Source organism: Phalangium opilio, unplaced genomic scaffold (genome assembly GCF_054372755.1).
Source record: "Phalangium opilio isolate 3A_F unplaced genomic scaffold, DU_Popi_V2 ptg000113l_1, whole genome shotgun sequence".
NCBI lineage: Eukaryota > Metazoa > Arthropoda > Arachnida > Opiliones > Phalangiidae > Phalangium > Phalangium opilio.
The window spans coordinates 1631154-1644359 of NW_028324209.1; the positions used below are offsets into that span (position 1 = coordinate 1631154).

Below are 13206 nucleotides of genomic sequence, written 5' to 3' on the forward strand. Positions count from 1 at the left end.
TGTATTTAAGGTTTTATTTTGTACTTATATCTATGTAACATCGGTAAGCGTCTCAATAGTTTGGTTTGAAATGGGCTTTTCACGGAATTTTGGGGTTGAAATGAACCTGGTTGAAAATGGCCCGTGTAGATATATATATATATATATATATATATATATGAAGAGCCTACAATCTTTTGCATCTTGGTATATACCTCCCCCCAAAAAATCGGTGTTAAAACTCTCTCAGCGGCTAAAATCTTTTGAACCTGAGGAAAAAATAAGACCTTTTTTACGTTGTTACCGGCACACTCTAAACGGTCACTCCAAGTTTGCTCTAAGTTGGGATACTGTAGTGTAAGAGTTCAAATTGCGAGTATTTAGATGCTAGCGTTAACAAGGGTATCTTATTTAATTCGTACAAACGTAAGTTTATATGTTTCACGAGTATGACACTTAATATACTTCGTAATGCTAGAGACTTACAGCTCGAGCTAGTTCGATAATTTACTACACCGGGTTTTGCAGTCCATCTTCTTGCTATTTAGTCTATACTAAGCTTTTGAGAGCGCCTTTACGAGAATCTATGACCTACGTAACTTCATGACCCGGGACAAACTTATGGAACGTACCTTACGAACTTATGGTTGAAACAGTCTTAATAACTTTTATATCGTACCTTGCTTGGACCTTTTCATTTTAAATCGCTGCCCTGCCTCGTCTCAGCCTTTACATCTATTAATTTTGGAAAAAAAACTGCTAACCTCCCCAATTTTGCGTAAGGAACATTGACATCATTTTTTGATAAGCGGCATAAACTTGACCTCCATATCTAAATTAGGTTTTACTCGCGAGGCAAATCACTCTTGAAATATTTAGCGATCGAGGGCCCCCCCCCCGATCGAGAGTCATGGATCTTATAAACCCTATAGAGGATTAGAAAACTGAAAGAGAACGCTTACAATATTCTTTAATATTTAATTCAGTTAAGCCTAAGAGACAAATTTGATTAGACGTAAGCCTAATCAAGCGTTTTTAACGAGATGAATGCGGTAAGTTAGGCTTAGAAAATGTTTAGTTGTTTAGGCATACTGGCTCGTTCACTTTTAACGGATCATATCTTAGGAGAGGGGATTGAGATGAGAGAGATCTCGTGGGTCCAAAGAAAGTACTCGGTTTCTTATCTCGGGCCTGTTAAGATGTTTGAAGATGAAGAGTGACACTGTTGTCACGATACAGACTTCGTAATAATCTCGTTAAAACCGCATTTTTAAGGGAAAAGTGAAACGCGACAATTCAAAAGATATGATTGCGCGGATTATAAGGATTTTAAAAGAAACCAAGACTATAGAATTGAAATTTCTTAAGAACTTCAGTGATTCATTGGAGGGATTTGCGACTTCTGCTTGGAATAAGGCTTAAATGGTGGGAACTGAGCGTTAGGCTTGGAAAATTGAGAGGGAAATTCTCTAAAAATCTCATAAAAGCTATCTATTGTTTAGGCTTACAAATCTAATCGTAACTCTACTTATGTTAGGCTTAACATGTATCAAAACGTTATTGCATTAAGCTTAGACGTTTAACTACAAACATTTGCTTTAAACGTTGGAAATTCAGTTCACCAAAAGTCTAAATGGGGCTTAGACTTTGAGCTCGGCAACTTCATTAAAGCTCCTCTTGCTTATGAATGAAAAATATAATTAATGCAATTAACCTTTTGTTAATTAACGATTTTAAAGAATGGGGTGTATTAACCACCCTTAAAATTAAAGGTGTACCATTATATTTTCCCCTCAAACACGTATACACACACACCAAGGCTTAATAAAAAAAATATATATATATAAAAAACTGGCTTAATTTAATATCTTGGGCGACAAAAAATTTCTCTCTAATGAATAAAACAATACCGAAATTGTCGTCGTTACTAGCTTCGGGCGCATTTCTGTATTTTTAGGAGACATAAAGCAGCCGCGCTGTGTATTATTATCTCTTTGATAAAAACACAAGTAACGTCATAACCAAAAGTACGACAATCGAATGACGTAGTCTACTCTAAAATAATCTTCCTGAAGTCGAAATTGGAAACTATACTTAACGAATATTATGCCGTTTTCCATTGGTATTTTCTATGGAGTAATTTTCTTTAAGTAAGAAGTGATATCTAGTTTACTAGGGAGAAGGTATAAATTCGCCACATTTCCAGCTTTATCTCCAGTCCAAACGTAGCCTGTCCGGAGTTAATCCCCGCCTCTAAATTACAACCAGCATCTCATTGGTTCTTGAAAACTCACGTCAGCGCGACGCTAATGACGAAAATTACTTTTCTGACTGAGGAGAGGCTGCGAAATAGCCCGGCCTCCTTTTACGTCCCCCCTTGTATTTTGAAAGGGGGGACTGGGACTATGGCGAGCGAATATTTAGGCACCTTATACCTTCTCCCTAATAAACTAGATATCACTTCTTGCTTTAAGTGAGAGCGAATTTCCCTTTCGAAATTGCATTAAATACGCTCGTCAAATTTAATACTGCTCCATGGTGGCAGATTACTTGCACGGTATTAATGCGCAATTGCAAAGCACGTGCTATTGCAATTGTTAAAATTCGTCAAATTTCACTGAAAACGAGGTTTTTCTACTAGGTTATGTTATTCTACAGGATCTTGCAGTTGTGACCCGACACCCTCCCGTAATGTTAATGTAATGTGTATTAAATTAAAATTAACATTTGACGTCATACTTACGTCTAATACCTCACGTCTGATAAAGATATAGAGGTTATTAACACGGTACACGATTGAAATGCCCATAGAAGTAAAAAAAAAGAAAAAAGTCAAATTTTTTTTAATTAATTTATGTTAGAAGCTTACTGAGGGGCCTTTGCTATCTTTAATTTTTTGCACCCCCCTCCCCCCATTTAAGGCACTAATACGGTTAAGCATAGCAGGGAAAAACGATATGTATGTATACATTGTTACCGAAAAGCTTTTTGCGTGTGATTTATGCCTCTGTCCCTAAAAACTTATAGAAGAATATTATTATCTAACATTTGATAATATTTCTAGTGCAAGTAATATCTTGTTTTCGCTCTAATCGGAGATATCGGTTCCCCCGCTAGCTCTTTTTTACGACAACGGCGGGTCCAAAATCGATTTTAACATCTATATTGTATAGCTTAAATTGCTCTATGGAAAAATACTCCCCAAAGTCGAAATGAATTAAAAATATAATAAATCTAAAAGTTATACCATGCAATTTATTATTTTCGAAATATGAAATAAAAGAATAGCCTTCAACGAATAGACTTTTAAATCATATGATAAGATAAAGCGGGTCTATCACAACTAACACACGTGTAAATTTAGAATATGTTTTGGAAAATATTGTTTACCAGTCAAATATTTAATAGAGAGTTTAAGAACACTGACGTGGTGGAAGAAATCGAGCAGACGACACAAACGTCGCGTCCCCCCCCCCTTTCTTCTTTTGAAAAGGGTCTATAGAATAGACCAGTCTGGGAAATAGCACACTTAATTCCTCTGGTCCAAAACCAGTTTATTAATTGCTTGGACTAGTTTTTAATTCAAAAAGTGGGGCTTACTGGTCCTCGGGACCAGTTTATTAATTGCAAATCTATAAGAGAACAAAGCATGGGACCAGTCCGGAGACCAGTTTATTATATCGGACCCTAGGGGGTCACTGGTCCTAAGGACTAGTTTAAAAAATATCCTTATTTCCCAGACTGGAATAGACTAGTGACAAAATGACACCCCCGTAGAGCTTAATATATAGTCAATGATAGAAAGACTGCCATTACCTTATTTTAACAAAATATATATTTTTTTTTTGTTTTTGTTATTAAAAACTATAATCTAAATAACGCTTTTTTTTAAAGGGTTTAATTTGTCAAAAATAAAGAAAAAGGGACATTATTACGTAATTTGATGACTTTTCTTAGCCTTCATATTTCATATATAAGCTTCGACTCATAAGACAAACATTTATGTATACCGCCTTAATTTTGGGTAATTTGGTAATACGGGGTTAAGTAACTTAAATAGTAGATTATCTATTTTCCTAAGACTCGTTAAGTTGTGAAACTTTGTAATTTGGGCGCGAAATATTTCTGTAAAGGCGCCTCCCGTAATTTTGACGCGCCTACCACACAAATTAAATTTGGCGCGCAAAAAAAATTAAATATTTATTTTTAGGGAGAAATTATATTTAATGCGGTATTTTTACGCTTAAAAATTATGACCATTATTTCTTAGCCACGCTCTATTAATTAAAATTAAAAATAATAGCTCGATTAATTAAGGTTTTATACACTAAATAAGTTTGAATTAAGATACGTATTTGAAATTCTTTTAATTCTTAGACGTGATTATGACTGTTTTGAATATTGTAAGAGGACCAAGGCCACGTTTACGTAATTGTCGTAGTTAAATTGCTCGTTTAAGATATTTTATCTCTCGAAGAGTTTAATTTATTTATCGTTCGGTTCAAGTATCGCGAATAAATAACACATTCAATCAAGAGATTTAGCGGCTCTGTTCTAGGTTTTCTTCTTTTAGTTAATTAAATAAAGTTAATTAAAGAACGTATTGTCGGCTAATTGGGATAAATTAATAACTAATATTTTTAAGGTATTTATATCTAAATATCGCTATTTTTAAGGTAGTTATAATTAAATGTCGCTATTTTTCAAAGGATTTTCATTTAAATAATGCTATTTTTCAAAGGATTTTTATTTAAATAATGCTATTTTTCAAAGGATTTTTATTTAAATAATGCTATTTTTAAAAAGATTTTTATTTAAATAATGCTATTTTTAAAAAGATTTTTATTTAAATATTGCTATTTTTCAAAGGATTTTTATTTAAATATTGCTATTTTTCAAAGGATTTTTATTTAAATATTGCTATTTTTCAAAGGATTTTTATTTTAAAAATATTGCTATTTTTCAAAGGATTTTTATTTTAAAAATATTGCTATTTTTCAAAGGATTTTTATTTTAAAAATATTGCTATTTTTCAAAGGATTTTTATTTTAAAAATATTGCTATTTTTAAAAGGATTTTTATTTAAATATTGCTATTTTTCAAAGTATTCTTATTCAAATATTGCTATTTTCAAGGTATTTTCAAATAATAATATATGCATTTGAAACAATTTCCGAAACCCCGCAAAATGATTGAAAAACCATTTAAATAATAACTTGAAATATCTTTAGTAAGTAAATGAAAGTGAGTAAGGAAGGAAGGAGACTTACTTTTTTATAAACATGGGTTGGTAAGGTTAACTGTCATGGATATGGTTGGTGGGGCCAAGCCAGCGCGTGAATATCGGAGCGGCGGCGTTTGCCCCCTCGCTGGCTGGACACTCTTGGCGAAACAACTGACCGAAGAAGAAGAAGAATCTCTCGTCTTCGAGTTTTTACGAAAGTTGCAAAATTGAATTTGCAAACTCGAAAGGGCTCGAACGGGGAGCTTTGACGATGCTAATACAAATAATACGACACGACACTCTGCTACGGTTCTATAGTTAATCCTTAAGCACATCTCAATCTCAACGAAACTCTCGCGCTCGCGCAAAACCCCCACAAACTTCTCAAAATTTCCACCGAAAAAAGAAACCTTTCAATTCATCGAAAAAATAATAAAATCGCCTATCGGTTAATTAAAAATAATCATTTATTGATAATTAAATATAGAAAATTAAAGCGAAACTTTTTAACTTAAGGGAGCTAGAAAACTGGACGTTCCCTTTAATTACTTAAGTCGCGGTAAGTAAGGTAGAAAATTGAGGTTGTAACGTTAAAACTTTGTATTGGGAATTTGAGTCGGATTGGATCGAAGTATAGTTTGGACCTTCTCCGTTCGCGGCCTAGAACACGTGTGATGATCGCTCGCCCAGTTTCTCGGCTCCGCAAAAAAGATAGTTTGACTGAACGCGCGAAAAAGGCGAGCGCGCGCGCGCTAGCGGGGAAAGGAAATAACCTTAACGGAGCCCAAAGGTGTCACTGTTGTCACGTGGGCCTTTCGTTTCAACCAATCCTAGAGCTTCCAGTCTTCCATCTACCTGTTCGGATTAGACGTAACCTAGTGTATTGTTTCGTCCTTTGAATTTGTCGCATCTTACTCGATTCTCCCGCCGCGGGTAGGTGGTTTATGCCGTTTGTAGAGAGCTTCCTTTATTGATTTCAATTCCGCGTAATAAGGGTTTTGTTTGTCAAGTTTTTTGTCTTTTATTGCCTTTTATGGAAAGTAGGGAAGACGGGAAAATCAATTTCCTTGAATTTAAATGGTTTTTTCCATTCGTTTGAGGTATAACAGGTATTGAAGTACTCTGTTTTTAACGGAGCTTTTGGGAGTTTAGGCTGTTGAAATTGGGTTCGTAGTTGCTGGTGACGTCTGACGGGAAGGTAATGAAGCTGCGCGGGTTCTCTACTTGTAAACATTCGCTAGTTTGCGTTTTCTAGCTCAAAAAACCCAGAAACATGTATTATCACGCTCATAACAACCAGAAAATTGCATTCTCTTGCTCAGAACACCTGAAAACCAACGTTATCTAGCTAAAACACAAAAACATATACATCTTGCTCACAATGCACGCAGTAAATTGCATTATCTTGCTCAATACACTCAGAAAATTGCATTCTCTTGCTCAATACAGGCAGAAAATTGCATTCTCTTCCTCGATACAGGCAGAAAATTGCATTCTCTTGCTCGATACAGGCAAAAAATTGCATTCTCTTGCTCGATACAGGCAAAAAATTGCATTCTCTTGCTCGATACAGGCAGAAAATTGCATTCTCTTGCTCGATACAGGCAGAAAATTGCATTCTCTTGCTCGATACACGCAGAAAATTGCATTCTCTTGCTCGATACAGGCAGAAAATTGCATTATCTTGCTCGATACAGGCAGAAAATTGCATTCTCTTGCTCGATACACGCAGAAAATTGCATTCTCTTGCTCGACACACGCAGAAAATTGCATTCTCTTGCTCGATACACGCAGAAAATTGCATTCTCTTGCTCGATACACGTAGAAAATTGCATTCTCTTGCTCGATACACGTAGAAAATTGCATTCTCTTGCTCGATACACGCAGAAAATTGCATTCTCTTGCTCAGAACACCTAAAAACCAGCGTTAACTATAGCTCAAAACACCTAAAAACCAGCGTTAACTATAGCTCAAAACACTATAAAACGTATATTCTTCAGCTCAAATATACATTCAATCTAATTCTCCAACTCAAAACACACCAAAATCTCGGTTTCTTAAGTTTAAACCACTCTAAAATTGCAATGTTTTGATTTAAAAAAAAAACTTAAGTATGCTAATATCGTTCTCAAAAACCCCAAAACACTTGCAAAAACCCGATATCTTATAAACAAATTGACATATTAAAATTCTTATAAAAACTTCATATTATTGTAACATAATGCCAGTGACATCTTAACTAAAGCTATGCAAAGTCCGAAAATAAAATAAAAACCACAGGAATTTTGGAATTTCCTTTTTGAGTATATACGATACAAATTTAGCCAAGCTTTTTATATGACAGGAATTGAGTCATATTACAGAAACCAGTCATCTTTTATATAAAAATTAAGAATGATATAAATTAGAAGATAGGAAGACAGTATCCTGGACGCTCGACGTCATAAGTCGGTTGCCATGGTAGGTTAACCATTTTCCATCTCGTGCGGTTTTTAAACAAGGCGCGAAATTCGCCTTTCTCCCGCCAAAAGCGATTTGCAAGCGAGCTAGCTGCACGCGCTCCAGTTTAATCTCTTATCAAAACGCGAGAAAAGCCTCGCGCTCTCTCTCTCTCATCCCCCGCTCGGTCTTTCTTTCTTTTTTTTTACAAGACAAAGGATGATGAAAGGAAAATCGAGAGGAAGAAAGAAAAAGGCCTACTTCCGGTGCAGATTATCGGGTCGGATACGGAAGCCCCATTACGTCATTTTGACGTAGTAACTACGTCCGGAAACTGCACGGGCTCCCGCGCTTCCGAAAGAATGGAAAGATCCATCTAAGGTGAACGATTTTTAAAGGGTCGATTTATGGCGAGTCTTTTTAGGCGGGAAAAATTTGGCGCAATTCTGTCTAAAGGGTCGTATTTTGGTCTATATTTTTTAAAATGAAAATGACGCGATAACTTTTGGGTTTAAAAATTAAAATAGTGGCAAATGAGATTGAGAGAGATCTTTGAGACTCGTTCAATTTCGGAAGTTTGAAATATCGTGAAATAAATTTTAGTCGAATGCGCAATTTGTTTCAACAAGAAGGGATATCTAGTTCACTAGGGAGAAGGTATAAATTCGCCACATTTCCAGCTTTATCTCCAGTCCAAACGTAGCCTGTCCGGAGTTAATCCCCGCCTCTAAATTACAACCAGCAACTCATTGGTTCTTGAAAACGCACGTCAGCGCGACGCGAATGACGAAAATTGCGTATTTTCGGACTGAGGAGAGGCGAATTAGCCCGGTGCCTCCTTTTACGTCCCCCCTTGTTTTTTTGAAAGGGGGACTGGGACTATGGCGCGCTAATACTTAGGCATCTTATACCTTCTCCCTTATAAGCTATATATCACTTCTTGGTTCCAATTTGCAATATTCGTCAACTATTTCAAAAATTCGAGCAATGCGAGGTTTATTAAATTGTTTAAATAAGACGAAATACGCCTTATCAGCGTATATAATAATTGTTATTTATTTTATCGAGTCGATTGCACCCACGACGACACGTAGATAAACTTTAAATTCATTGAAAAAACTTCAACAACACCGAACACTTTGGCGCCGTCCCATTTCCTCAATAAATATAATAACTTCCTGCGCGCTCTCGCTGCACTTAGAATTCCGCTCAAAAAACCTGCTGCAGTGAAAAACAAAACAAAATAATCCACGGAATTATATATTATATGACTTTGAACCTATCTTTTTTTTAATTTCAAATCACTTACTCGACAATTTAAGCAGAATTTGACCCCTTGGTTTATTTTTTCCAAGATTATAAGAGCCGTGATGGCAGCTTTAGTTTCTTTTTCTATTGATATTAACGCAGTCAAGGGCATCGAGCTGTCATCACCCTATTTAAAAACACTTTAAAACTTTAGGCTTAACCCAAATTCGGACAGAAAAAGAAATACAATTCTTAGAAATTATTTTACCAAGGAGAATGAATATATGAGAAGTTGGTTAATACTAACGGGACGCGCAACTCACCTTTAGCGGGAAAGGGAGGAGAACGGGAGATTGCGTTCAGTGGGACTGATCATAGTAACCGGTCTATGGAACTTATGAGTATGGATATCTGTTTGGAACGAAGTGGAACCTTGTAAAATACGAAATTAAAGTATAAATGTCGCTTATACCAGCTTTAAGAAGAGAGGGATGGAGTGGTAATCTCCATACGTATAACGTGGCCTTTGTAACCTACCAACGTCACCTAAGTTCTCCCATCATGCTAACAGTCGTACAGTACGCAATCGTCAAGGACGCCCCCTCTGTCTTAAAAATAGAAGCTAGTTCTCGTAGAAATACAATGGCGCTACGCGGCAGCACTTAACAATCGCCTACCGAGGTACACTGGGAGAGTTTCAGGTCGCCATCGTGACGTCACCTCCACTCCATACTACCTCATTCATCCCTGCAGCCTGCTATTAGTGCCTTTGACGACAAGATTGGAAATCTTTATCCACTTTTAATTGCATTCAGTGGGACTGATCATAATAACCGGTTTTTGGAACCAATGAGAACTTGGACGAAGTGGGGCATTTACCAACTTACATTATAACTATTTATCTTATGATGATTGGTTTGTTTTTATCGTTTCAGTGGTGAAATGGTCGTTCGTGTATACATATTCTCCGTGGAATTTTAATATTGACTTTGGGTGGAGGGGATTACGTTATGTTATGTATTTTCTCTGGGGATATATGTATGTATTACTAGAAACAAAGGCCTAGCGATCGTCTAATAGGCGCCAAACTTCCGTCCCCTATTCTCTCACCCCCCCTTTATTATATCGCTAAGCCTAAATGTATGTATTTTAGCATTGGATTGGTTTGGTTTTACGAGACGCCCCCGCGCTAGCTATAGTCGCGTGCCCGTTTCGATCTAGATGGATGGAATAATCTGCGTAGGCGATTCGTGATAGCTGCCCAAAGTTATTACTCTTTTTTTCTCTTTTGATAAGAGAGCCTCGAGTCATGCTCGAGCTATCCTTTCAGTTGATAGACTGGAATATATATAGCTAGCTATTTATTCTAACCCCAGACTACAATATATCCTTGCAGGGTTCAATAGAGAAGCGTGACAAATAGAGCAATTTCGAAACGTCTTAACTAAGGATTGACAATGTATTTTGGGAAATTCTCAAGGCGTGTGATTGCTCAAATTGTCCTCTATCGAATGGTACTTAAATTTAAAGAATACATCAATTAGGTCTTGAGATAATTAGATTTTAATGATTATTTTCACGGGGTTACCTCGTGAACTCCAACTTTAAAACGTGATAACTCTAACTTACAAATACTTCCAAGTAAATCCCTTTAAGGTGTTACAGACCAAGTGGTCTTCTATCCAATGATGCAAAGTTCTTGGACGCGCTTAAATTAGTACTCGAGATAATTCACTTTTAATAAAAACCCATACCTCATTATTTTCATTTGGGTCACCACTTAAGGCTAGATTAAACCTGTAAACTGTAGATATCAATCAAGGGAACCGAAAAAAGACTTCATCTAATAAGCGACACATTGTTTCGTCAAAGTATTACATCTTCGTTATTTTTAGAAAACTCCGGTGCTGTTTCAAAAAGGTAGAAGAAAGAAAAAATGAAAAGTGGTTGTTTTTATGTAATGTAATCTTTTGAACCAGGAAGATGTTTAAGGTCAAGCTATTTTGTCACTTATACGAGAGAAAAAGGTCCCGTAATTTAACGTAACAATTATATTTAAACGTGGGTAGTTGGAAGACCTTTTTCTTCCCTCCATTTTCTCTCCCTTCGCGCGTCACATCAGCCAGTGCCTGCTGTCGAATTATAGACGGCATAAAAATGCTAGGCGCTCACCAATATTTTGACAGATTACCTTGAAAATCATGAAAAATAAAGTAGACCTAGGTCAAGATGAAATATGATGCTCTTATAATACCCATAATGAATTTCGGTTTCGTTTTTTTCCCTCTCTCAATTCGTGACAGTTTAAAAATTGTTAAGAGAGAACTTTGAACGAAATTGAACTTGAATCTATCAGGGAGAAAAAAACTAGAAAGGACAAGGAGACAGCCCAGGAATATCTGAAGCTATAGGATGGTGGCTTGATCTGCCTGTTCGAATAGAAGGGGAGACACTTGAGAACTCAGGTGTACAATATGTCTTGAACTCAATGTACTGTCAAAGCTGAACTGTGAGTTCCGAAGGCTTTGAACTCAATGCACTGTCAAAGCTGAACTGTGAGTTCCGAAGGCTTTGAACTCAATGCACTGTCAAAGCTGAACTGTGAGTTCCGAAGGCTTTGAACTCAATGCACTGTCAAAGCTGAACTCTTTTGAAATCAGGTGTACACAAAGATCCAGAGCGTCTACCCCGTCGGTTCGAATGTACACGAAACGTCACTGCATACCTCACGTGGTAGAGTCGCGCCGTCGTGATTCGCGAAAGGGACGTGACGTGGGAGAGTCGCGCCGTCGTGATTCGCGAGAGGGACGTCACGTGGTGCTAAACGTCACACATTTTCTTTAGAATCACCTCCCCTTTTATACAAACACCTATTGAGGTGTTTCAACCACTAATCTTATAAACCCTATAGGGTGTTTCCGCCAGAGTAAAAAGGGGGAAGAAATTGGGGCGAAAACCGGTTTTCAGGGGATGCCAACATGGCGTCCTAACGTGGCCAGAGCGGGGAGCCGGCAAGGGGAGAGGAAAGGGGGAAGGTATATTGACGTCACACGCAAAGACCCTATAGGGGATAGATACAAAAAGTAACGTACGCACCAGCAAGGGGGTCGTATATGAAGGACATTCAGCACTCGCGGTTTAAAGCTGAGACTTAAAATTCTTTTCCCCTAAGCTCATTACGAGCATGTAGAAAAATATTCCATTTGCTGATCCTCTTTACACTCGCAACTATTGTTTATTATTAGCAGAACTCCCTCTCAGCTCCCTGTATCGAGATACAGCCCTCTAGGCTATTAATAATAATTTTTATTTCATTACCAAATATCTACTCTTATTTCTAAAAATATAATTCTAAACGTTTTTGGATCGTCCCACGCTATTTAGGGTTCAATTCAAATTAATATTAGGCCGGCGTTTGGTACAGATGTTTTTCAGCGAGAGGTCACCCCCTATAGAAACCTGTGATTATAAAACAATGAACCACGAGCTTAAGTCTTCGATGGTATTTTTTTTTTGTTATTTTATTTTAAACTAATTACCATCTGGCCAGCCATTCATGGGGTGGTATCTTGTCACACCCGAATCATGCGATCTTTCAATTTCATGAATACCTTATTCCGGCCTCGTTGATTTTAGAAATTTAGGTATGCCTGCCCATGAACGAAATAGTGAACAATCACTATTTAGTTCATGCTTTGACAATACAGATACGCCCTTATACATAGTTAACAGGCGTGGAGGATTCATACCATTTGCACAAGGAGACCTGGCAACTTAGAGTGTAAAATAGCAGACGATTTTACACTCTAAGTCGCTTGATCTCCTGGTGTTAATGGTAGGAATACTCTACGCCTGTAAACTATGTATTATGTCATGAATATGAAATTTACATAATTTAAATTAGGCCTAAATTACAAAATAAAAAAAATTATATTCGTATATTAAAATATTCCCCTTGGGGTTTTTAATTTTTAGGCCTATTTTTTATTTTTGTTCCAAATAGTTCTTTGAAACTAAAGAAAAAAAAATTTCCCGCTTCACCCTGCAGATTCTTTAAATTCGTCTGCTTCGTAACCCTTGAACCAGCAAGCTTCTTGTGGCTTGATAATCGTAAGTTCTTACGATACGATTAAGCCTTGGATCGCAACGAAACGAACCTAAAATTTTTAAAAGCGAGTTCAAAACATTCCGTGACAACTTTTAAGACTGGATTTAACCTTGGGTAAGTCCTAAATTTATTATTTTTTACCAACCTAAAAATAATCGTTTTAAGCCTAATTATATCTCGTAACAAGTTCTTATTGATCTGATTTGA

The 13206-nt window shown here is 36.7% G+C and overlaps 1 protein-coding gene and 1 long non-coding RNA gene across 3 annotated transcripts in view; both read right to left on the reverse strand.

The window, feature by feature from the left end:
• The window catches only part of LOC149623230 (uncharacterized), a 47824-nt gene extending 41611 nt beyond the window's left edge, over window positions 1–6213 (reverse strand). The window contains exon 1 of the mRNA XM_089852324.1: window positions 5250–6213. Coding sequence (XP_089708450.1) covers window positions 5250–5263 — 14 coding nt within the window. The 5' untranslated portion in view covers window positions 5264–6213. The remainder of the gene's footprint in view (window positions 1–5249) is intronic.
• Window positions 6214–6628: 415 nt separating this feature from the next.
• On the reverse strand, window positions 6629–12945 carry LOC149623231 (uncharacterized). 2 transcript variants are annotated; one of them, XR_016374674.1, is made up of 4 exons: window positions 9364–12945; window positions 9215–9302; window positions 8953–9078; window positions 6629–8864 (listed from the first exon to the last, which is right to left on the reverse strand). It is a non-coding gene; the product is annotated as an uncharacterized LOC149623231 (long non-coding RNA). The 2 variants fall into 2 exon arrangements; XR_016374673.1 differs by having other exon boundaries at window positions 9215–12945.
• Between the last annotated feature and the right edge of the window lie 261 nt (window positions 12946–13206).